The sequence below is a fragment of the Rattus norvegicus genome, chromosome 11 (assembly GCF_036323735.1).
Source record: "Rattus norvegicus strain BN/NHsdMcwi chromosome 11, GRCr8, whole genome shotgun sequence".
Classification (NCBI taxonomy): Eukaryota; Metazoa; Chordata; class Mammalia; order Rodentia; family Muridae; genus Rattus; species Rattus norvegicus.
Genome location: NC_086029.1, coordinates 81,352,794 through 81,378,784, shown reverse-complemented (window position 1 = coordinate 81,378,784; position 25,991 = coordinate 81,352,794). Strand labels below are relative to the sequence as shown.

General features: G+C 41.5%; 1 protein-coding gene and 1 long non-coding RNA gene across 20 annotated transcripts in view; one reads left to right on the top strand and one right to left on the bottom strand.

Annotated features, from left to right (window-relative positions):
- The first annotated feature begins 1,445 nt into the window (after positions 1-1,445).
- Lrch3 (leucine rich repeats and calponin homology domain containing 3) overlaps positions 1,446-25,991 on the top strand; it is a 99,759-nt gene continuing 75,213 nt past the window's right edge. For 9 of the 19 annotated variants that reach the window (XM_063270511.1, XM_063270510.1, XM_039088336.2 and 6 more), the window contains exon 1: positions 1,447-1,741. In XM_063270511.1, the coding sequence (XP_063126581.1) occupies positions 1,492-1,741 (250 nt within the window). In that variant the 5' untranslated portion in view covers positions 1,447-1,491. Of the gene's footprint in view, positions 1,742-25,991 lie in introns of all 19 variants that reach the window. The other 10 variants (XM_039088337.2, XM_063270507.1, XM_039088328.2 and 7 more) reach the window with 2 other exon arrangements.
- On the bottom strand, positions 14,904-25,900 carry LOC134481085 (uncharacterized). Its single transcript, XR_010056303.1, has 3 exons — positions 19,866-25,900; positions 15,327-15,438; positions 14,904-14,997 (listed from the first exon to the last, which is right to left on the bottom strand). It is a non-coding gene; the product is annotated as an uncharacterized LOC134481085 (long non-coding RNA).

Sequence of the window (25,991 nt, the reverse complement as noted above, 5' to 3'; positions counted from 1 at the left end):
AATAGACACTAATAATTTATTGTGGAACTTGTTGCAAAAGAAACTAGAATGTCACATAGTGAGAGCCAGACATGGTATCAGCTATTGTATGCTAGCTTTGTATTTCCAGGGGTTGGAAGGCCAAGGCCAGTCTGGGCTACAAAAGGGCTGACAGAGCAGGTCTCCGAGCAACTGTTACTAACCAAATTCATTACTGAAACATTTTTACAATTTCTTGAACTTGGAAGCTCAGGAAAATGTTGGTTGGGGCTTCCCTGGAGTTGGCCCTTGAATGATATTTGTGTCTTTTTTTTTTTTCTTTTTTTCTTTATTTCCGGAGCTGGGGATCTAACCCAGGGCCTTGTGCTTGCTAGGCAAGCGCTCTACCACTGAGCTAAATCCCCAATCCCTCATTTGTGTCTTAATGCTCTCACATGCATCAAAAATCATACTTGGATATGGGTATACTCATCTTCCATTTGGAATTTTGCCTTCTTGCCATCCTGTCCTTTCATAACTCTTCAGGTTTGATTCAAAACCTCACTCATTCTTGAGAGGGACTGCTTTGCTGTGAACTCTAGTAGATAATCCTCTCCTCCCGTTCAGCCCTTTTATTGTTGTCTTATTGTAACTGGCCTCCTTGGGTTCCAAAATAAGATTAGCTAATTCTTTAGGACAGAGACTTCATCTGACAGGCCCTCGAATTCTGTACAGCAAGCTTAAAATTGATGGTGACATTTGCACCGCATATTAGGGATGGCTGGAATTTAAAACAGATTTGGGAAAATAAGACTGCAGGACTAGGGAGGTCTTATTTAAAGTTAATGTGAGTGGTATTTTTCGTTACTTGAACGGTTTCCGGTTTTGGTCTTTCGGTTCTAAATTTAATCCCTACGTTTATATTATAGAAAGATTTCAACGTTAGACTTAAATACTCTTCGTTCCGCAACAGTCAGTGATAAAATCAGCGCAAACAGCTATAGTATTTAGACGTTAGGTTTCATGAAGAGCTCTTTCATAAAAGGAATCTAAGATATATAACAATTTCAACAAGAATTAGGGACTTGGTAGCCGAATCTGCGCAAACAGTATTTTAAACCTTCAAGAACTAATAGTATGCCTACAAATTTCAGTTCGGATTATCTGACAGTTATGGTGACAAGTTGAGAGACAATTTCGGGCTTTTCCCAGGGAGTCCCCTTTAAGTACCCAAGTTTCTGGCAGCAACGGTGCTAAGAATGCTGTGTAAAGTAATCCACCACTGAGGGTTGGAGCGCTGTTAAGGATGGTTTTTGTAGTGGCCTTTTAGGGAGCACAGAGCCTGCTGTTGCCGCTCTGCGACTTCAGCTTGGTTTCCCTGGAAAACCTGCTTGTGGGCGAGGCAGGCAGGCGCCTAGCTGCGCCCAGCGCGTCCCGGAGAGCTGTCCGGGGTCCGCGAGCCCCTTTCCCCGCCCACCCAGCGGATCGGGTGGCGCATGCGCAGAGCCGGGCCGGAGAGTTGTCGGCTGGGAAATGGCGGCCGCGGGCTTGGTGGCTGTGGTAGCGGCTGCGGAGTACTCTGGCCCAGTGGGGTCCGGGGGAAACCTCTCCGGTGCTAACTGTGGACCGAGCCCTGGGTTGGGCCCGGGTTCTTGGAGCCGCTCGGTCGACCGAGCCCTGGAAGAGGCGGCGGTCACTGGGGTGCTGAGCTTGAGCGGCCGGAAACTGAGGGAGTTTCCCCGGGGAGCGGCCAACCACGACCTGACGGACACCACCCGGGCCGGTGAGCGGGGCGCGGGCACCCCGGCTACCCGGGACCGAAGGGGTGGCGGCGAGGGGCGTGTGGCGACTGGCCCGAGGCTCCTAGGGTAACGGGAACGGCTGGCCGTACGGCGCACCCTCCCGGCCTGGCCAGACCCGGAGCCTGGGGTGCGGCGGAGCGCAGCAGCATCTCGGAAGCCGGCTAGGGGCAACTGACGGGTGATCTTTCTTGAATCGCTCGGAAATTCCGGCGTCAGTGTCCATCCCGTAGACGTTTGCTTTACCCCAGTGTGTGCAGGCCACTTTGGATTTGAGATGCCAAATTGACTTTGCTAAGAGTTGGAGCGTGGCAAGCACGTTCTTCCACCGTAGTATGGGTGACACTGGGTGCTGCATTGTCAAAGGACCCAGGTCCGCCTTACCGAAAAGTACTTGTAAAAATAGGCCATGTTTAGGTGCTCAGAACTTTGGTCTTCCATTCTTACTCCCCCCCTCCAGACCCCCGCCAAGAAAACATGAAAGGAAGAAAAATGTAGTGGGATATTGTCTACCACATCTATATTTGCTTTTCCCTTTAAAAACATTTCTGCGCCTTATATTGTTTAAGACAGGAAAGAGAATGGGAATTAAGTATTATTTGGTTTCCTTAGTTGTGGGAAACAATGTATGGTGACTGAGGTATTCAACATGCTATAATGTGTGTTCCTCTTGTGTTTTAAATATAGTTTCCGCAGGGAGTAGATTAAGAATTGAGTCCTTTTATTTTACATAAATACAAGGGGAGGGGTCCCTTCCGAAGCGGTTTGAGTATTTTGTGTTTATGTAGTGAGTGTATAGTATACATTGTTTCATCGTCATCTGCTTAATTTTAAAATGTTAGAGTTAATACTGTTTCTTAAGTAGTCAGCAAAGATTGGTAATTATTACTTATAATCACTAATGTTGAAAAAAGAAATAGAGCTGGTCTGGTAAGATGGCTCAGTGAGTAACGGGGGGCTTGCTGCTGACAGACCTGCCAGACAGCCCAAGTTTGATCCCCAGAACCTACATAATGGAAGGAAAGAACTGACTCTTGCAGCTTGTCTTCTGCCTTACACACACACACACACACACACACACACACACACACACACTGTAAAATGTGGGGAGTTTTTCTTTTTTTAAATATAATTTTTTTTTATTTGATGGTACTACAGTCAAACTTGCTCAGGTAAACATGAACAGTTACTTGAATTTTTTTATGTGTGTTGGTGCCATCATGTGAACTTGTCATTCACACCCCTCCCTGCCTTCTGCATTCTGCTCATGGAAGGGCCGACTGGCGGGGTGGTTTTCGTGTTGAGCTGAGTGATTTCAGTATCACTGCAGCCTGAAAGTAAAGAGAAAGATGATTATAGGAGTCAGGCTAGCTTATTATCTCAGCTGTTCCTAAGTAATTCTAGGAGCGAACGTTTGAGCCATCGAGAAATAAAAAGTTTTATTGATAAAACCGGACATTTATGAAGAATAGTATTTAATCTAAAGAAAAGTGTTTCTTTTTGAGCTCTGATTTTTTTATGTATATTATTACTCATACTTCAATGTTCTAGTTGCCATATTATTAAGTCAAAGGTTTTGTTGTTGTTGTTTGACACTTTATCCGGTTAAAGTATACTAAAAAAAGGAGAGATTAAAAAGATCACAAAGTAGTTTTTAATCTGTTAGACCAAGTTCATTTTTAATTTTGGCAGCTCTTAGTAATTAGAACAAAAATAGTTTTGAACAGGCAATTTAATGCCAGTGACATAATTTATTATTGAGTGTTCATTATTTGTTTTTCGTCCTTAGATGTTGCCTTGTTAAATACACATAAATATGATTAAACCCACTTTGATAGAAAAAGTAACTCAAAGATACTCCTACTATAGTTAGACTTTTAGCTAAGTCTGTTCTCTCTACTCTGTCAAGCAACTCCTCTGTGTGCACTGAGTTATTCTTTTTCTTCCTGTGCAGATAGTGAAAGGGGAGCTTAGAAATGTTTAGTAATGTGCTCAAGACCTGAAACCAAAGGAAGAGGATGTTCTTTAGGACTGGAGCCCTGTTTGACATAACTCCAAAAACTCATTCTTGCTTTTTTGCAGGTACTTGATGAATCCAGGCTTACTACTCTTTAAATGATGTGTATATGTATGTGTCTCTAGTGCAGGTATATGCATATGAGTGCAGATGTTAGGGAGACTGGTCAGGGAGGGGATCCGTGGTGACGGAGCCACCTGGTCCTCTGCCAGAGCAGTAACACACTTAACCACTTAAGCCATCTCTGCAGCCTGAAGCCAGACTTACAGTAGTTCAAGTATTTTTCGTAGATACTATAAATTCTTAAAACCATGTAGATTATATCAGAGTTGGCTCATAGATTATCTTTCATTAAGTATGGAATGGTTGGTAGAAAGCAGCAGCTTTCTAAGAATTTACATCCTAAGAAACAGCATTTATCACCCACACCTTTTACAACAGGACATAGTGAAGTTTGTCAGAAAAGTTTTCTTTAGTTTTATTTATTTTATTTTATTTATTTATTTATTTTATTTTGGTCAGGGGGGGTCGGGGGTTGTTTTCCTGTTGGTTTAGAAAGGTGGATGCTGCCAGGCATGATGATGGTGCATGAGGCAGATCCCTATGTGTTTGAGAAGAACTGGGCTACATAGTGAGTTCCAGGATAGCAGGACCTGCATAGTGAGATCCTTTTGGATGTTGGGGAGTAGTTGTTTGTTTGTTTGTTTGTTTGTTTGTTTTTAATTTTGTGGCAGTAGGGATTAGACAAGGAATTATACACATTTAAGGAAGGAACACAAATGAGTTTTTGTTTTTTGTTTTGTTTTTTAAAGAAAGAGAAATGCTTATTTTGGAGTAAGTGACTTGATCTTGTGGACAAGATTTTAGAAGAAATTACAGAAGAATTCTTGGAGCAGGAAAGATGCAACTTGGGCTTCTGTTAGCAGAAAGGAGACGGAAAGCCATTCTGGGCGATGGTAGACTGTGCAGAAAGGTTCAAGAGTCTAGGGTTTCTCATCTGTTCAGGACCATTATCTGATCCCCTTCAGTCCCATAACATACTTCAGTCTTCCTGTCGAGCCCCCCGAGAGGTTGTAGAAATCCTACTCTGAAGGGCATGCTCATGGCTCAGCACCGAGCTAAGATACTTTACAAACATGCGGCAATTATGTGAGGTGTAAGTACTGATTTATTTTTATCTGACTCTACACATCAGACAATTGAGACTCAGGAGATGATATAATTTGGCCAGGACTTCACATCCAGAAAGCAACAGAACTAGGATTCAAATTCATATATAGTCTGACATGCTGGTATATGCTTGTAATCCTAGCTTTTAGAAAGCTGTGGCAAGAGGATGAAGTCGAGAGAGCCTGAGCTATTTAGGGAGTTCAAGGCTAGATAGTGAGACCCTGTCTCAAGAATGGTCAGCTCCGTATTATTCTAAAGCTATGTTTTTGACCACTGAGCCATGCAAGTTTGAAACCTAAGATTTCTTTGGTTTGCCTAGTACCTTCATTGGTATCAGGACTGGCAGCATAACTGCTAGTTAATGGTGTGCAGCCAAGAGAAATACAGGCCTGGAGCTTTAGAGTGAAACTGGGGCTAGAGCATAAATAAATTCAAGAAAATGACAGTGGAAGTTCAGACATTCAGATTCTTTCTCCAAGAATAGAAAAGGGAGTCCTTTCTGGCATTTTGAAAAGAAGGAAGAATTAGCCTGAGGGAAAAGCAAGCAAATTCATTAACTAGGCCTGTTACAGAGTTCATAGCCTTATAAAGCTTGGAGGAGTTTTAGTAACATCTGACTTCCTTTATAGATGAGAAGCTTTCTCGGTTTAAATGATATGCTTCAGAGTGTAGAGTGAGATGACCAGATAGATAGTATTTCACAGACAGCAAATGTGAGTCACGCTTGAGATTATAAAACATGTCTTTTGAATAAAAGACAGAAAACAAGAACAAAGCCTCAGAATTAGGGAAAGGCATGAGGTTGTGGGCTGAATGGGGAGGGAAGAATTAGTTTGCACACATCTAGAAAACAAATGGAGATGTAACAGGTACATCAGCATAGTAAGGTATCATCAAAGCCATGAGAACTGAGACTGTAAGAAATGAATACTTATTTCCTATAAAGAAGAATGGATGTTACGCGCCTTTAGGGAGGCAGAGGCAGGTGAATCTCTGAGTTTGAGGCCAGTTTCGTCTACAAAGCAAGTTTCAGGACAGCTAGAGAAACCCTGTCTTCTAGGGGGAAAAAAAAAAAAAAACAAGAAAACTAGAGACAGCTAAAATGCCATTTAACTTGTCAAGAATGCAATTTGTAATCCACAAAATGATGGTTTTGTAAGTCTTGGAAATATGCACTACAGTGTCAGGTCTTAAGTGGAAATAATGTGTTGGTTTTTTAATCAATCAAATGTGTATATTTACGAATTTTTTAGAAATTTGCTTTTCAATGTGATAGTCACTAGCCATAGATGCTATTAAAATAAAAATTAAAATAAAAAATATTTTTAGATCTCAACACATGCCTAGCACTTGAAAGGCTGAGGCAGGAGGATAGGGAGTTTGGGACCACTCTAAGGTAACTAGTAAGACCCTGTTCTAGTCAAGCATTGAAGGAAGCAAGGAAAGAAGCAAGCAAGCAAGCAAGTTGGATGTGTGCCTGTATTTCAGCTACTCAGGAAGCTAAGGTGGGGGTTACTTGAGCATAGGAATTTGAATCCTGCATCAAACAATAGTGACCAGCACAGTGAAATATTCTCTCTGTCATGTGTGTGTGTGTGTGTGTGTGTGTGTGTGTGTGTGTGTGTATGTCTGTTTGTCTGTCTATGTCTGTGTGTTAGCTCAGTGGGCAGAGGTGCTTACTGCCAAGCCCCACAATCTTTTTTTTTTTTTAATATTTATTTTATTTATATGAATACACTGTAGCTATCTTCAGACACACCAGAAGAGGGGATCAGATCCCATTACAGATGGTTGTAGCCACCATGTGGTTGCTGGGAATTGAACTCAGGACCTCTGGAAGAGTAGTCGGGTGCTCTTAACCGCTGAGCCATCTCTCCAGCCCGCCCCACAATCTTAATTTGATACCCAGAACCTATGTCATGGGAAGAAAGAACTGACTCCAGCAGGTTGTCTTCTGACCTGCACATGTGTACACACATACACACTCAGACATACACATGCACACACACAGAATACATGTACATTTAAGATCGGAGCTGCAGAGTTGGCTCACTGGTTAGCGCACTTGTTGCTCTTGTAGAGGATCTGGGTGTTTGGTTCTCAGTGTACACATTGTGGCTCACAGTAATAATTCCAGTTCTAGGAGATCTGACACACTCTTCTGACTTCCATAGGCACCAGGCCTACATCTGATACCCAATATACATGTAGGTAAAACACTTATACCCATAAAATAAATAAATGTTTACAAAAATTTCAAGTAGAGTGTTTGCCTAGCACGTGTAGGATGCCACATTTTATATCTAGGACGGATGGATGGATAATTGATTCTTGAGATAACCTAACCACATTTCAGGTGCTTCAGTGATATATGTGTCAAATTGGACAACACACTGTATAGACTTGAATTAATTTAGGGGTGTGTATGTTCAAAGACATGGCTTTTCCTTTGTAGCCCTGGCTGTCCTGGAACTCACTCTGTAGACCAGGCTGGCCTTGAACTCAGAGATCTGCTTGCCTCTGCCTTCCAAGTGCCACTACTGCCTGCCTCAGACTTTTTATATCACCAAATAAAAAAATTAAATAGAACTCTTCATCATTATAGAAAAGTGCATTTTGTCAGTGACATGGAGGCATAATGAGTGGAACTTGATTTTTTTCTTATCGTTTACATTATAAATCACACTTGCTTTAGCAGTTTTATTATGGAAATAGTAAGCCAGCAGTGAGGCACAGCTGTTAGGTAAAGGCTTAGGTGAGGGCAAAGGCAAGGGGATGGTGGCAGCAAGGCTGAACTCAGTTATCCTCACAAGCATGTCACAGAGGTCTGTGTGATTTTTTTTTTTCCTTTCATAAAAATATATTGGACTGGTGAGATGGGATAGTGGGTGCTTGCCTTGTAAGCCTGATGCCCTGAGTTCAGGTCCACAGAACTCAAGTAAAAGGTGGACACAGTTGCAACAGCATCTGTAAGCCCATCATTCTATTGTCAGGCAGTGGGAGGCAAAGACAGGAGAAGCTTCAGCTGTTCAGCTGTGTGAACAATGTGCATAAGAGAGACCCTGTCTCAAAGTAGAAGGCAAGTACTGACACTTGAGGTTGTCCTCTGACCTCCATATCCTTGTGCGCTCGAGTTCGTTCGTGTTCTCTCTCTCTCTCTCTCTCTCTCTCTCTCTCTCTCTCTCTCTCTCTCTCTCTCAAGTCTTTGACCTTAATAGAGACTCATCCTCATGCTTCTTCCTTCCTGTCACCTCAAAACCAAGTATAAGCTGAACATCGTACTGGCACGGGAAAAGGGACCTGACAGGGTAAAGAGACTGTGGTTACTTAGAGCACACACACGAATGCTTTCACACACACACACACACACACACACACACACACACACACACACACACGTGCTTATAGAGAGACACAGAGGCTGTGCTGGTGGTGGGGATTATGGAGGCTTAGTATAAAGCTATTTAAAAATAAAAAATTAAATTGAGATTTTGGGGGATAACCCAGGCTTCTCTACACTGGGATGACATTTGAAACAGATAGAGAAATAGCAGGATGGTGACAACAGAGCCAGTGTGGAGACAGAAAGAAGGCCAGCAACATTCAGCTAACGTGGCTAAGTTCTGTTTTCATTTATATATGTTTCTTTGGGAGGTAGGATCATAGAAAATGTAACCCTTAAGTTATATAGCATCAGATATTTTCAGTTCACTTACGAGACAATTATCCCATTTGTGCTTGAGGAAAAAAAGTTTAGTAAATGCGATAATTCATACAAGGGAATGGAATATTACTTTGAGTTTATAGGAAAGCCAGTGACATCAAATGTAATACTACTAATTTTAGAGTCATAAACAGGCCTAAAAATTATTGTGTCTTTTTACTTATTAAAAGATTCCTATTTATTTATTGATTGTGTATATGCCAGGGCATGTATGTGGATGAGAGCACAACCTGTGAGAGATCATTCTTTTCCTCCACTCTGTGGTTTCTAGAGATGGAGTTCAGGTTGTCCGGCACCAAGTGAGGGCCCTTACTTGCCAGACCATCCTACAGCCCTTCTATTCATTTTCAACTTCCTTTGCCTCTAAAATGCAGGTTATTTTGTTTGAAGGGAGTCTTAAGCAAGTATTTAAAATGGTTTATTAAACCTATATCCAACTGGAGATGTAATTTAGTTGGTAAAATGCTTGTAAGAGGCCCTTGGATTAGTCCTCAGCACTGCATGAAAGAGATGAGGCAGTGCTGGCTTGTAATCCTAGCACTCAGGAGGTGGAGGCAGGGGCATTACAAATGCCGAGGTGCTATTGGTTACATGGCAAGTTTGAAGCTGTGTGTGTGTGTGAGTGTGTGTGTGTGTGTGTGTGTGTGTGTGTGTGAAATCTGAAGTGTTTGTCACATGGTAACTACTGATAACGGATTTTTCATTGCAAACACATTTTAGAGAACAGTTCGCATATGATAAAGAGAAACACAGTGTGAAAGAGGGCTTATTTCCAATGTATGTAGAACATATGTAGGATTTCTGTAAATAAAAAGAGAACTAGGAAGACAACAGAGACAGCACTTGAGCTGATATTTTACCAAAGAGAAATTCTATCAATAATCAAGGGAACAGAAAACAGCCACACTCAGGTACCACTTAAAGAGCTGAGAATACCACGTGCCTCGAGGCCTGTGAAGAGTGGGGCAGCTCATACACTGCTGGGGGAGTGAGAGTTGATACACTGACTTTGAAAACAAGTAAAAAGTACATGTGCTGTGCCCTAGACGCCTTCGCTACCCGACATACACACTCTGAAGGGGCACACACTCCAAATAACCTTCTTCAGTTAGCCATGCGTATGGATGCGCATGCGTGTGCACCGGTTCCATGTCTATAGCAGTAGTCACGGTTGATAGCTCAGGTGCTCATCTGCACATGGCTCAGCTGTGGGGCAGCTGCTGATGTGACCGCCTAGCAGCGACAGTGAATGAGCTGCAACTGTGTTATTACGTGGACGAGCCATGGAAAGAATGGGGAACACATGAACTTCCACAGTATATGTAGTAAAAATGGATTTTTTTTTAAGTTCAAAAGCAGGAACAATACATAAACATTAAAGTTATAAAGAAAATCAAGGACGTTTTTGCCTTAAAAATCGGGGTGCAGGAGAGTGAAAAGGAATTGGAAGGGTTGTGCGGCTTGAGGTCAGGGCATACTTCTGAGACGCTGGAATCAGGCCTGTCCAGCCCATGGCAATATGATTGCTTGTTCGTTTGGTTTAGTTTTTCTTTCTCTTTTTTTAAATATTTATTTATTTTGTGTATATGAGTACACTGTCGCTGTCTTCAGAACACCAGAAGAGGGCATCAGATCCCATTACAGATGGTTGTGAGCCACCGTGTGGTTGCTGGGAATTGAACTCAGGACCTCTGGAAGAGCAGTCGGTGCTCTTAACCACTGAGCCATCTCTCCGGTCCTTGGTTTAGTTTTTCAAGACAGTGTTTCTCTGTGTGGAATTCTTGTCTGTTTAACTTTTTATTACATTTTATTAATTTTTGTCGGTGTACACACTACATGTTTATATGTAGAGCACTGGACAGTCTGCAGGAGCACCATGTAGACCCCAGGGCTTGAACTCAGTCAGTGTCAGGCTTAGTAGCAAGATAAGCTATCTTGCCTGCTGTCTGTCCATTCCTAACCAGGTTATTTACTTGGTTATTTACTGAGAGCTCTTTAACCTGAGTTGTTTGAATTCTGTATGCATTTAGGGTCCTTTGCTTACTCTACCTTTTGTTGCCTTTTCTGTTAGGGTCAATTCCAAAAACATTCTCAAGACAAATGGCATAGGTCCTTCCTCTGTGTTTTTTGTCTTTATCTTTTGTGGTTATTTGTTCTTTTGAGAGAAGGCCTCATTATGTAGCCCTGGCTATCCTGGAACTCAGGACGTGGACCAGACTGTACTCCAACTTACGAGATCCACCTGCTCTGCTGGGATTAAACGTGTGGAGTGCTAGGAAATCACAACCAGCTTCCCCTGTTTAATTCTAGTAGTTTTATAGTTTCAGGTCTTAACATGTAGGTTTTTAAGTCCCATTTTGAGTTGATTTTTTTTATCATGCTGTAAGAGTCCAATTTCATTTTTTGATATTATTTTACATGTGTTCATGTTTTGACTGTGTGTATATGGTGCCCACGGTGATCAGAAGAAGTCATCTGATTTGATGGAACTGGAATTACAGATGGTTGTGAGCTGACATGTGGGTGTAGGAAACTGAATTCTTTTTTTTTTTTTTTCCACCCTGCCTCGGAAACTGAATTCTGATCCTTTTCAAGAGCAGCAAGTGCTCTCAACTGAACCATCTCTCCAGCCCTGATTTCAGTCTTCTGCATGTGGGTATCCAGTTATCCTAAGACCGTTTACTAAAGGACTGTTCTTTCCTCGTTGTGATTCTAGGCAGTGTCCGCAAAGAGTCTTTGACCAAAATGATGTGGGTTTATTGCTGGCCTCCATTCGTCTCCACTGGAGGTGTATGTTCTTGCTACTGCCGTTTGTTCTCTTTTGCCTGCCACACCCTGGCAGGTTTGGAAATCAGGCAGTATGGTTCCTCCAGCTTTGTTCTTTTACCTACAATTGTTTTGGATCTCTAAGGTCACTGTGGTTGCATAAATATTTTAGCGCTGTTTTTTCTGGTGGTAGGGATTGAACCAAGGGGGTTTGGTTGTGTTTATAAAGGCAGAGCCTTACTGTATCGCCTAGGCTAGGATCAGGAGACCCTCTGCCTCTTGACTTAGTTGAGACTACATACAAGTGCTACCATATCCAACTAATTTTAGGATTGTTTCTATAAAAATTGTCATTTAAAAAAAGAAAAAAAGAAAAAGTGTCGTTTTACCAGCGACTTCATGAATCTAAGAGCACTTTTAAGTGGCATGGGCATTTTAATAATAGTAAAATTCCTTTAAGCCATGAACATGGACTGTATCTGTGTGTGTCCCTCTTCAATTCCTCTCATCAGTATTTTACAGGTTTTATTGTATAACTTTTTCCTTGATTAAATGTAAGTTGTTTGAACCATTCCTGAATGTAGGTGTAAATCTCGTCTGACTGAGTTGAGTGGTCCTTTAATGTGTTGTGAATTCAGTTGTTAGGTTTGGTTGAGGGTTTGTGCATTTGCATCAATCACAGACATTATCCTGTGCTTTTGTTTCCTTACACCTTTACACGGCTTTGGTAACTTAATTCTAGCTTTGTAAAATGAACTGGGAACTATTCATTCCTCTTCAATCTGTGGAAAGAAGTTGAGAAAGATTTTTTGTGTTTTGCTTTTTGAAACAAGGTACCACTATGTAGCCTTGGCTAACCTAGAACTTGCTATGAAGACCAGTCTAGTGAGATCTGCCCACATCTGCTTCCCAAGTGCTGGGATTAAAGGCATGTGCTACCACATCTGACAGATCAATATTCTTTAAAGATTTATTTTTAATTGTGTGGGACTGTATGTGTACGTAAGTGCAGGCGCCTGTGAAGTTCAGAGGATTGGTTCCCCTGCAGCTGGAGAAGGGCAGTTGTGAGGCACTGGCCTGGGCGCTGGGAGCCAAACTCTGGTTCTCTGAAAGAGCAAACAGTATCTACTCTTAACCGGAGCCACCTCCCTAGCCCCAGATCAGCATACTTTAAATGCAGTGAAAACACCAGAGAAACTTCGTATTACTGACTCGTTCTCTTTACTCTTGATTAATCTGTTCAAAAGCTTTTTTTTTTTATGATTCGTATTTGATAAGTTGTAGTTTCCTAGGAAGTATATCCATCCCTTAAAAAATAGATTTTTGAATGAGAAAATTAGATGGATCTTAGCTTTGAAAATAATGATGGTGGATGCTGCTGTTTTCTTTTTTTTTTTTTTTTTCTTTTCTTTTTTTTCTGAGCTGGGGACCGAACCCAGGGCCTTGCGCTTGCTAGGCAAGCACTCTACCACTGAGCTAAATCCCCAACCCCTGCTTTCTTTTTTATATTTCTTCCCCAAGACACAATTTCTCTGTGTAGCCCTGACTGTTCTGGAACTCACTCTGTAGATCAGACTGGCCTAGAACTCATAGAGATCTGCCTGTGGCTGGCTCTGCCTCTCAAGTGCTGTGACTAAAGACTGCCTTCTTTGTTGCTAGGTTTAGTAGAATTTAATCAGAACATCCTTAAGGATACTACTGATGACTTTATATACCTTTGGTGTAGAACAGACAGACACTCAGACCTTTATTGATGTCATAGATAAGTAGTCAGAACCCTAAATAAACCAGAAGCAATATAACAGTTTCTGAGTCTGGCACAATTGTAAGGTCCTTACAAAATAATGTAGGGCTTCTATGTTTATCTGGTATATATAATTTGATAATAGCACAAGTTTCACTTAGTTTAAGAGAATCCTGATAACATGGGTTTGTTTTTGTTGTTGTTGTTGGTTTTTTTTTTTTTTTTTTGAGATAGGAGTTTATATAGCCCAAGCTGACCTCAAGCTCTTTATGAAGCCTTAGATGTCTTTGAATTTCTAACCTTCCATCTTCCTAAGTGCTAGGATTATAAGCATGTCCTTTCTTTTCTTCTTTCTATGCAATAAAAGTGTAGATTCTAGCCAGTTTAGTTAATTAGTTTCATTTACTTTAGCTTTCCTCACACAGTAGCCCAGGGTATCATGGGCTCACTGTGTAAGCAGTCTGAGTTGTATCAGGTGAAAACCTGTAGCCAGTCGGTTCTCACAGTGAGAGTGTACAGAATCACCAGCGTCAGTTTTAAGGCAGTGTACTCCAAGGTAGCCTCCACAGAGTGATTCAGACTGGGGTGGAGTCTTGTAAAGCTACTTGTAAAATCAGCATCCTGATGTTTGAGGTGCAAAAGATGGATAGGAGTGGACAAGAACCATCTCTTGAGAAAGAATTGCTAAGGCTTTATTACTTTAAAAATTAAATAATTTTTAAAACTTAAAATTTTACAATAATGGAGGATAATTTTTCATGACTTTGAAAGTTTGCTGCTTTTCCACATGAAATAATTACAGTTGTCCTTAACGCCATTCGTTCTGGATGTAGTTGTCCTGTGAGATGATAGAGAATGAGGTCCAAATGTCATTATCCTTTTGTTCACTAAAAGGAACCAAGGCTTGTAAAGGACAACGGTGCCTCGTTTAGAGGCCATGTGAGGAAGATGGACATACAGAAGGTTTTGTTCTTGGCCTACATCTTCTATATCGTTCAGGAACACTGTTGGGGAAGCAGGCATGCCAAGTGTTGTAGGCAGTGACTCAAGTGTATGGGCCATAACAGGTGTAATCATTTATAAATATCTGCAGGAATAGGGCAGCCACACTAGGTAAAGTATGATCATAACATGTAAATACTTTACAAAAAGCTTTATTACGTGTTTAAAAGCTAGGACACATGCAAAGAAACACACATACACAGAGTGGGAGGGGGGCACTAGATGTGGTGGTGTATGCCTTTAATCTCATAGCACTTGAGAGGTGGAGGCAGGAAGATGAGGTCAAGGTTATCCTTAGCTGTATAGCAAGTTCAAGGCCAGCCTTGACTATGTAAGGCCCCATCTGAAACAAACAAACAAAAGGAATAAAAATTTTGGGAACAGGGAAATTAGCACAGGGAGCACGAGTGACACTCAGAAAGCAGGCCCCATTTCTTGTTTTTAACCTTCCTATCTTTACTCATCTATTTTCCAGTACTGCATAAAGTGTCTCAGGTAGAGTAACGTCTAAAGAAAAGAGGTTTACCTAGCTTATAATTTTAGGGTCTGAGAGTATATCACCTACTTCTGTTCAGCTCTCTGGTCAGGGCCTTATGGTGGTGGCATTACAGAGGCACATGCAGAAGAGGTCACATGACAAGACAGGAAACCAGAGAGCAGAGGAGGTTTGCCTTAGTCAGGGTTTCTATTCCTGCACAAACATCATGACCAAGAAGCAAGTTGGGGAGGAAAGAGTTTATTCAGCTTACACTTCCACATCGCTGTTCATCACCAAAGGAAGTCAGGACTGGAACTCAGGCAGGTCAGGAAGCAGGAGCTGATGCAGAGGCCATGGAGAGATGTTAGTTACTGGCTTGCTTTCCTATAGAACCCAAGACTACCAGCCTAGGGATGGCACCACCCACAAGGGGCCCTCCCACCTTGATCACTAATTGAGAAAATGCCTTACAGCTGGATCTCATGGAGGCATTTCCTCAAGGGAGGCTCCTTTGTGATAACTCCAGCTTGTGTCAAGTTGACACACAAAACCACCAGTACAAGGGCTAATACTGCATTTTATAATAGCTCTCTCTGAAAGGAACTAACTGGAGTCCCACAAGAGGTACTTTAATACCTTCAGAAGGCAGTGCTTCCTATGAACCTTACCTTGCAGTAAGTCCCACCATGTTCCATCGAGAGTTCAGGACCAGGTTTCTAACACACGGACCTGCAAGCACACTCAAACCATATTGTTCCAAAATCCAAAGAGAAACCCAGCCTGTAAGCATATAAGCATAACATAGACTTTATCCTGGAGTCCCTAGACACCTTAAGTTATATTTAGTGAGAGCCTCTGTGAAGAAAGATGATTTAATGATAGGATCTGTGTTAGTCAAGGTTCTCTAGAGGAGGAGGACCAGTGAATGCATATGTAATTATACAGGGGATTTAGTATACTAGCTTGCAGAATTAGAGGTTGGAGACTCCACAGTAGCCATCTGCAATCCTGAGAGCAAGGGAAGGCAGTAGTTACACAGTCTTAAGAAGCTGGAAGCTTCCTGGAGACTCACTGGTATGAATCCAGCTCAAAGGCTAAAGAAGCTAGAGTCTGATGTCCCCCTCTCAAAGCAATGGCAGCAGCATTGTTTGTACCCACTCAAAAAAAATTGAACTTGCCTACCAAAGTAACCTCCTTATGTTCTTCCCAAGCTCCCATGCATTGTACTGTGTGGTTGACATTATGGATCTCTTTCTATAAAATGCTGATTTGAATGCAAATAGCCTAACAGGTAACACCTTGATATACATTAGCAGGCTTTCTAGGTGTCTCTCGGTCTGGTCAAGCTGACAGCATCACAGTATCTTATTAGATAGTTCCCTTTACTCAGACCTAGGTTTTGTCTAGGATAATGGTGGGTTCATAGTTGGTTTTTGGCATCATCACCATTTTTATTACTATTGAAACTGGGTCCCATGTAGTTTAGACTAACCTCAATCTCTTGGTTCTCATCCCTCTGTTTCTTGGGTATTGGATTTCTATGCATGCATCACCATACCTACTTCTTTTTTTTTTTTTTTTAAGGTTTATTTTATGTATGAGTGCTCAATCTGTGTGTACTCCTACAGGCCAGAAGAGGCCATCAGATCCCATTACAGATGGTTGTGAGCCACCATGTGGTTGCTGGGGATTGAACTCAAGACCTCTGGAGAAGCAGCCAGTGTTTTTAACCACTGAGCCATCTTCAGCGCCTCGTACCCTACTTCTTATTGACAGTTTTAAAGCAGGGTCTCATGTGTCCCACACTGGCGTGAAACTTGCCATGTAGCCCAGACTGGCCTGGAGCTCGTGATCCTCCTGTTTATGCTTCCCCAGTGCATGTTTACAAAGCTCACACTACAACTTTGGTATACATTAGAAAATTATGTATAGGATAGTGATTTGTAAACAAGTGTTAGACTTTCAATAACATTAACCTTCTCTAATAGCGTTCTCCTCTGTGCAGTATCTGCCTGGAAAGAGGTTTATAGTTTGAGATTGCAGCCTTATGGAACAGAGTAACAAAGGTGTCGTTATTTTATGTGCGTGGCACTCTCTTCTTTCTTCCAGTTTGCGTATTTTGAAATAGAGTCCTGCATGTGTCCTGGTTGTCCTGAAATTCACTATGGAGTCCGGGTTCTAGAATGTGCTGGGCACTTGCTCTTCTACTGAGCTGTTACTGCTAAGTGGTGTTGTGTTCCCAGAGTGCTTCGTTGAAGGCATTTATTTTTCTTATTGCGCAGTTTAATTGTCTCCTAAATGGTACTTTTTACCTTGATTTATTTATCTATGTATTTATTTAAGGAGGCAAGGATAAGGCATGTGTGTATGCACCAATATATGTGTATAAGATCAGTTCTCTTCTTCTATTATGTTGGTCCTGGGGATTGAACTCGGGTCCTCCAGCCTTGTAAGTGCCTGAGCCCACTATCATCTCTCTGGCCCTGAGAATTTTCTGTTTAAAGTTGTAGAGAAATTCTTTATTAGTTATTTTTAGGCCTTCTACCAGTTGAAGTATCTAATGTCGTAATTCCATGCTTGCAGTGGTATTTCCATGTTTAGATTGTTGTCACCATGGGCATGTGCTCATATATTCAGCTCATCAGTCACCTGTGTTGGGACATTATTGGTTTGTGTACATTCTCTCAGAAGATCAATCATGCTTAAAAACCACTTTCTTTCTTTTTCACAGCTGTGCTTTCCACATATCCTATGAGTGGGATGCTGAAAAATGTATGTGGGCTGATAAAATTTTGGTGCATGTTTACAAAACTGGGCTATAAAAAATGTTATAAGGAAATTTATGTAGAGAAATGAAAGTTTAAACTCAGAACTACAACTTAATTTATCTCAGAGAACTGTCCGGGGCTCTAAGTTTGGTTTGGGTGACACAGACTGAGACAGTCTGTATTGGAAGAACATCTGTGACACCAAAGACAGGGATATATAACAACTGAAACTGAAAAGATAGCAATATGACAGACAGCAAGACAAGAAACAAGTTCCAAACCCTTTTAGCTGATATTTAAGACAGTGTCTCCCATAGTGCAGTCTGGCTTCCAGCCTGCTGTGTAGTCTGACTATTTCCCTCAGCTTCTGCTCCTCTTGCCTTTGCCTCTGGAGTGCTGGGGTTATGGAGCTTTGAGCATGTGTGCTAGGCAAGCACTGCCTGTCCTAGCTGGGCTGCAACCAGTCCTGCTTGGCATTGGAATAGCTTCATGTGGCTTAGGCTGGCCTCTAACTTGCTACTTCTTGGAAGGTGATCTTGATCTAGCCTCTTGCCTCTACCTCCTGAGTGCTGGAATCACTGGTGTGTGCCCATTCCGGACTTTTAAAGGTAGAGCCAGGAGAAAATAGATTCTGGTTGTTGAAACCACAGCCCTGGCAAACTGACAGACTCTGGACTCTGTCTTCCTGTTGTACTGTTTGTTCTTATATTGCCTCCTTTCTGATTAGAGCACTGCTTTTAGTTATCCTTTTAGATTCACTCTGCTGGCCACAAGTTCTCTTAGCTCTCTTTGTCTGAAGACGTCTTGATTTCTCTCTTCCATTCCTGAAGGGTGTTTTTCTAGTACAATTCTGGGTGAGCAATTGTTTCCTTTCAGCATCTTAGAAGATGTCCTACTTTCTCTGTCCTCTGAGGTTCATAATGTGGTATTTACTGTCATTCTGTTCTTTCTCATTGTTTTCCAGATTTTTTCTTTAGCTTTATCTTTCAGAAGTCTAGGTATGAAATATTTTTCCTGCGGGGGGAGGGTCAGGATGCAGGGATTCTCTGTGTTTCAGCCCAGGCTGTTCTGAAATTTATTCAATTGACCAGGCTGGCGTCAAATTCACAGAGAGCTGACTGCCACTGACTCTAAAGTACTGGGATTCAAGAGGCCCGTCACCACCACCACCACCACCACCACCACCACCACTCACAGCTTGGTTTGACATATCTTAATATCATTTTCCTTCTTTTTAAAATTCATGGTTTGTTGAGTGCCTCAAGTCTCTACATTTATTACTTCCAACCTGAGGAGGCTTCAGTCAGGGGCTTTTCCAGGCCTACGTTCCTCTCCTCACAGAACTCTAATGACACGAGGAGTCAGGTGTTTGTGTTCCCACTACAACTTTCTCTCTCTCTCTTTTTTTTTTTTCACTTTTTGTCTGTCATTCTAAATAGAGAATTTCTAGTGTTCTGCATTTCATTTCATTGCCAGTTTAAAAGATTTATTTTTAATTGTGTGTGTCTGTCTGTGCACTTGAGTTCCCTTAGAAGCCGGAAGCCTGCGATCCCTCTGGAGCTGGAGTTTCTGGTCGTCGTGAACCACTTGTCATGGCTGCTGGGAACTGACCCTAGGTCCTCTGCTAGAGGGCTCTAGCCACTGAGCCATCCCTCTGACCCCTACGCTCTTCTCTGCTCTGCATCGAAGTTGACCTTCCCTTTCCATGTGCTTGTTTCAGTTGCTTTAGTTTTCAGCTTTAGTTTCCATTTGTTTTTAATCTCATTTCTTTCAGTTTCCATTGCTCTGGTGAGGCTTTCTGCTTTCTGAGTGTTCAAGGCGTTTCAAGGTCCATTCAAACATTGTCACAGTGATCTAGCAGCTGCCCCACCCACTCGGTTTCTTTTTCTTGTTGCTGTGACTTGGTGTTGATGGGGTGCCAGCTTGGTGACTTAAGCTCCATGTCTGAAATATGGGTACAGACCAAAGCAATACAAACAGCAAACCCCAGAGACCTTGCTGCTGCTGTCTGCTGAGCCCCGAGGCCCCTGCACTCAGTCTTCTCGTTCTGTTTGATGTATACATCTCAGTACTTTAGTTGTACTAAGCAGAAGAAATAAGGAAGAGTCTATGTGTCCTGTGCTCCAGAAGCAAAAGTCACTAGCACTTACAGTTATAAATTTATGGGTGTGATTCTAAGTAAAAACAAATTTAAAAGTAGTTCACAAGTTGTATAAATGTGATATGACTTGAGTGAAATGCTTTAGAAGATACTGGTTTTTTTTTTTTAACTTTTCTGGGTTAATATTAGTGAAATGAAAATATTTTATTGCTTTCTACCTCAAAATTTTCATAGGAATGCCGTAATGGTTGAAATAAAAAATGAAATATGTAAGCATAGAGTATTTCCACAGTATGGCAAACTTAGAAAGTTTCAAAAGTATGGCAGTGGTCCCTTACCTTCATTCAGCACGGATACTCTATTCCTCTGTTTGACATAGGCTGCAGCAGGCCCATGGGCAGCAGTCTCTTGGTGGTCAGACTACTTTGATATGGCCCATGAAGTACTTGACCTTCATGAGAATTAGGTTTATATTTGATTTAATATTGGTCTGTGTATTTTAGAAGGTGAGTTTTTTTTGTAGTTTGCATATACTGTTTCTCATTATGTTGCTCAGTATAGAAAAAACATCTAGTGTAGAGGTTGTCATACTCCCAGACTCTCGTCCTTCCATCCACAGTAGTAGTGAGTGCTCCTGATGATATGGTATGTGGCTGTTGCATAATGGGCCTTATTTGGTAAGGATGATGTCACTGTGTGGGATGGCCTGAAGCAGTTATTAAAGAACACAAGACTTTTGAGTGCTAGCATTTCTCACTAAATACCATTCTGCTGAAAACATTGTTCTTGGACTGGAATGAACCTAGATTTTCCTGGCCTGCTTACTGAGATTTTGAGAAATAAATCTTACTATCATAACTGTAGAGCTGGATTGAATATAATATTAAAATATATTTTTTCTTGAAGAGCAATGGGATTGGAAAGGAAAACATGCCAGTTTCTGTTACACAGACAGAATTTTGAGATTAAAGTTCAGCTTTGAGTTTTCAGTTTATTACTGAAGCATAAGATAATGATTATTAGAAAGTCCTGTGGGGCTGGGGATTTAGCTCAGTGGTCGAGCGCTTACCTAGGAAGCGCAAGGCCCTGGGTTCGGTCCCCAGCTTCGAAAAAAAGAACCAAAAAAAAAAAAAAAAAAAAAAGTCCTGTAATTTAAAATTTTTAATGCCCTTGGAAGCCTGTGATCCCTCTGGAGCTGGAGTTACATTAAAAAGAAGCAGATTATATTTCTACTTTGATTGACATGTTTGATATTTTTATTATTGTAAGATGTGCATTTCCGAATTTATTATCGTTAACTAGTTTTATGTATACATTGTTATACAAGTTGTCACCTCTATGTCTATCCCCAGAATTTTTATCATTCTAAAGTGATACAATTTTATCTACCAAACCAACCCTCTTGATTCCCTTCCCCCTCCTGCCCCAGTTTCTAGTAACCACTCTACCAAGACCCTGACTTGGACTGTTCTCAGGGATCCATGCACACAGAGCCCTGCAGGGTCTGTTCTTTGTCACCTGGCCTGCTTCACTTAGTTTTGTGTATCTATGATGTACCATGAAGCAGAATTACATTCCTTTCAAGTTCCAGGCCAGCCAGAGCAATGTAGAAGACCCAGTCTTTAAAACTAGCATGAAAAGAAGGGGCTGAGAAGGTATTCTGTTGCATCCAGGCAGCAAGCTCCATTTCCTCACCCATCCGCAGACATTTGGGGTGTTTATACTTTTTACTGTTGTGTATAATGTTGATGTGAATATTGATGTACAAGGTTGTCATGACTCAGTAGCTCAGAGTTTTAAGTATTACCGTGAGAGAGCAAGTCCCCACATTTAAGTATCACTGGTACTTAGGACTGACCGACTGGGGAAGGTTAGCCCCTACGAGTGTGGCAGAAATGAGTACACTGTCAGTTGAGCAAACCTAATAGCTGCCTTTCTGGAGACATTTGTGCTAAGAGCAGTATGTACTGCCCAAATGAGAGGTTTGGAATGTGTCCCTTGATTCCCGTTTCCTTTGTGTCTTAAGCCCTTGCCCTCAGAGAATAGCTAGAAGTCTGAACTCTATGGACAACTGAATGAGGTCAAGCTGACCTCTGTGGACATAGAGAACCTAAGTGTTCATTGAAAGTACTGGGATCGAGTAGTCGAGTAGTTCATGTGACTACTTTACCACATAAGTAGTTCCTGTCTATCAGATGTTACCATATTAATGTTCTGCTATCTTTTAGGAGAATGAATAGGAGAATAGGGTAAAAGAGAGTCATTTGATCTGACAGGAAGATATAGTGATCTCAGGCACCTTCAATATGAAAAGCAGACACTAATCTGTAAAAAAAAAAATGTTGCTTCAAGCAACTCAGGAGTGGTCAAAAGTGGTGATTGCATCAAAGGGCAAAATTGAAAAGGGAAAGAAAACAGACAAAATTACAGAGTTCTCTGAGACTAAATAACAACTTCTTAAGCTAAATGCTAGAAAACTACTGAAACACGTGTAATTATTTTCCTTTAAAGATTTAAGATGGTAGCTAATGTTTTTTTTCTACTTTTTTTTGCTGTCTTATTTGAACTAAGCTGTATTATATCAGTCAAAAATATTTCTGTAACTTATAATCTTCACAGTCTCAAACAGAAGTAGAAAATTTAAACAGCCGGCCAGAGAGAAAAGGCTGCCATTTCAGCAGGAACCAGGAGCAAGTGCACTGGGCAGAGCGTTTGCTGTGCACCCTGTTGTCTCTCTTTCTTTCTGTTGCTGGATTAGAATCCCCTACAAAAGCAGCTTGAGGAAGGAAGTCTTTATTTTGACTCATAGTTCTAGGGTACAGTCCATCAAGACAGATGTCATGGTGACGGGTCAGCTGCTCACCGTCGGGAAGACAGTCCAGCTCACTCTCTTTTATGGAGGGGAAGTCTTCGCACATCTGTTAACCTGTGAGTTAGTCCCTCACAGGCATGCCCAGGGGCTTGTCTACCAGGTGATTCTAGGTCCCATCAAATTGAAAATCAGCATTAACTATCGCATCTGACCCACGTGTGAGGACTTACGTTCAATCCTTAGGATGAATGTACAAATCTGAGTAAAGTGGTTCAAGCTGTGATCTCATCGAAGTGCTGGGAAGGCCCAGACCGGAATAACCCTGGAGCTTAATGGCCTCCAGCCTAGCCACCTAGGTCAACATGAGCCCCAGGTCCTTGTGAGAAACCCTATCTTAAAAAAAAAAAAAAAAAAAAGGTTGGAGGCTAGAGAGATGGCTCAACAGTTAGGAGTGCTTGCTGGTCTCAAGGAAGACCTGAGTTCTTTGAGCTCCAAGCTTATCCTCAGAAAGTCATAAACAGTTAAAAATAGGCCTACAGCTCCCTATGGAGGTGCAGCCTGTAGTCTCAGGAACAAGGGGCAGGAGGGTCAGAAGTTCAGGGTCATCCTGTGCTACGCAGGGGGGGCTGAGTGGTCAGGGAGGATTGCAGTCTTGTGAGGCAGACACTGATAAAGGCCCACACTCCGTAAGCAACCTGTAGACAAAAGATCAGCAGTATTCCAAAGCTAAGATTAGAGAATGACCTTGAACTTTGGAACCCGGCTTATTGTTGCATCTTTCTTTTTAAACAATTTTAAAACCACAGGTTTGTTTGTTTTTTAATGTATAGTAGTTTAAAATCACCAGGTGTAGTGGCATATGCCTTTAATCTACACTCTTCAAGTTCAGAACCAGCCCAGTCTACGTAGTAAGTTGCAGGCCAGCCAGGGAAACATAGAAAGACCATGTCTCAAAGGCAAACAAACAAACAAAAAACTAAATTAAAATATCACTATAGGTTGGGGATTTAGCTCAGTGGTAGAGCGCTTGCCTAGCAAGCACAAGGCCCTGGGTTCCGTCCCCAGCTCCGAAAAAAAGAAAAAAAAGAAAAAAAAAATAAAATAACACTATAGTAGAACGACTTTATATAGTTTTAAACAGAAGAAAACCAGGAAAAATTCAAGTTACGAAACATCTCTCCCAGGAGTAGGGAGGATGATTATAATAAAAATTAATTGTTTGCTAGTATGAAAAACTTCAAGAATTAATAAAATATATTTGAAGACCCTTCCCTCAAAACAAGTTTTTAAAAAAAATCACTTTTTCTAAGTGGGGCCATGTGACAAGTACACTTATTACTAGTCATGTCTGATTCTTACTGCACGGTTAGTGAAATAAAAAGGGAAGCCCAGCTTTTCTGTTCACTAGCTTAAATGATTAGCATGTTGCAGTCTTTGGAAGGCAGGAGTGGTTCTTGCTACTTTAGTATACAGAAAGATGAACCCACGTACCTACTATGAAATAACTGAGTTAAAAAGAGAAAAAAATACCTTTATAGCTTTTTCATGACCCGTGAGTCCTTTGGTCTGCATCCCATCCTCTCTCTTCACCCAATAGAGCTCTCTCTGAGTTGTACCCACACTTTCACCTCTTTACCCATAGCCAGTATAGGCAGTGTTGCATTCAAGGGAGAATGTGCGGTGTTTTTCTTTCTGGGTTTGAGCCACCTGACTTAATACACTCCCAGGGCCACTTGTTTCCTGGCAATTTCATGATACTGTTTTCTTCACAGCTGAATAACATTGCATCTTACATGTACGTCACATTCGCATTACCATTCATCTCCTGATGGATAGGTAGGCTGCTTCCGTTCTTTGTTGTTGTGAATCAGCAGTGAACATGGGTGTGCAAATATCTCTGCAGTAGAATATAGGGGTTTGGGTCAGTGCAAGTAGTAGTATATCTGATCATACGGTGGGTCTCTTCTTAATTTCAAATATTTCTTAAGAAACAGGTCACACGGCATATATTTCTGGTCCTTATGAATTGTACGCAGCCTCTCTGGCTCAGTGCTGCAGCTTGTACGCCTCTCAGTCTGGCTAGACAGCCTTCGTAGCGCTCCAGCTTCTTCTGGCTGGTTCTAAGGCTGGTGTCTGATATTGTAGGTTTTTATATACCAGACTTCTGTCTTGAGTATCAATTTCTGGTTTGCTTTTCTATTACTGTTAAAGAAAACACTTCAAAACTTAGTGGCATAATGCAACAGTTAACTTAATTCTGTAGCTTCCTGTAGGATTATTAGCTTGACCCCTCTCTGTCTACACAAATGTACCTTGCCGTAAGTTTGTCGTGCGGGTAAGAAAATAGCTAGTTCCAGAACCAGAGTAAGGAAGTTTTGAGGTCATCCTGGAATATCTTGTGCCAGAATGTTAGCAAATCTGAGCATCAAAATAAACAAGGCTCACATAGGTAGGTAATACAGACAATGAGTAAAATGAGAGGCCTACAGCCATGAAGACAATAAGCTAACAGATAGATTAAATAGGAGAAGGGATTCCATAAATTAAAAACATTTTAGCTGGGTATGTTGGCTCATGTCTGCAGCCTCAGCAGTGGGGAAGCAGAGAGATCTCTGTGAGTTTAGGGCCGGCCAGGGCTACATAGTAAGACTTTGTCTCAAAACTAAACCGTTTGTATTTTAGAAGGGACATGAAGGCCCAAAGTCATATGGACAAATATTCCTAAAGAACCATCTCACGATTATAACCCATCTCAGCCTCTGTTTATTATTACATCTTTTGGGTTTATCTTTTCACTTGTTGGCACATGTGTTCATTCTATTATGTATTTTTATCTTTTCTTTAAACTTATTTAGCTGAGGAATAAAAGCAATTTACATACTTGGGAGATACCATGTGATATTTTAATATTACTTGTATAATGTTTAGCTTAGGGTAAAATTAGCTATTACCTTAAGCATCTTTGTGTTAAGAAATTCCAGTTCCTTTCTTGTCTTTTTGAGCAGTGCTGCACATTACGGCAGCCACCCTAATCTGCAGTAACACCCCAGAACATTGTCTTCCTGTCTAGCTTGTACCTATTGAGCACCCTCTCTCCACCTCTCCTATTCCCCTCCACCCCTCAGCCTCTGGAACCATCATTCTACTCTGAGCTTCTATGAGAAAAAGCATTCTATCTCTGCTGGGAGTAAAATCATGCAGTGTTTGCCCTTATATGTGACTTCACTTGACATGTTTAATTGTTATCTCCATATTGTTGAGTGATAAGAGCCCATCTTCTTCATAGCTGAATAGCACTGTGGTTGTATATGTACCAGATGTTCTTCCACATTGATTAGCTGATGAACATATAGGTTGTTTTGGATTTTTCTTGTTCCTAGTTTTTGTTTGCTGTCGTGAACACTGCTGCAATAAAGTTGGGGATGCAGATGTTGGATTTGATGGGAATACAGAAGGTAGATTTGATATGTTTTACCTTGAGGCTTGTTTGGAATAAGTGACCTTTTATCTATCTATCTATCCATCCATCCATCCATCCACCCATCCATCCACCCACCCATCCACCCATCCATCCACCATCCATCCACCCATCCACCCATCCACCCATCCACCCATCCATCCACCCACCCACCCACCCACCCATTCATCCACC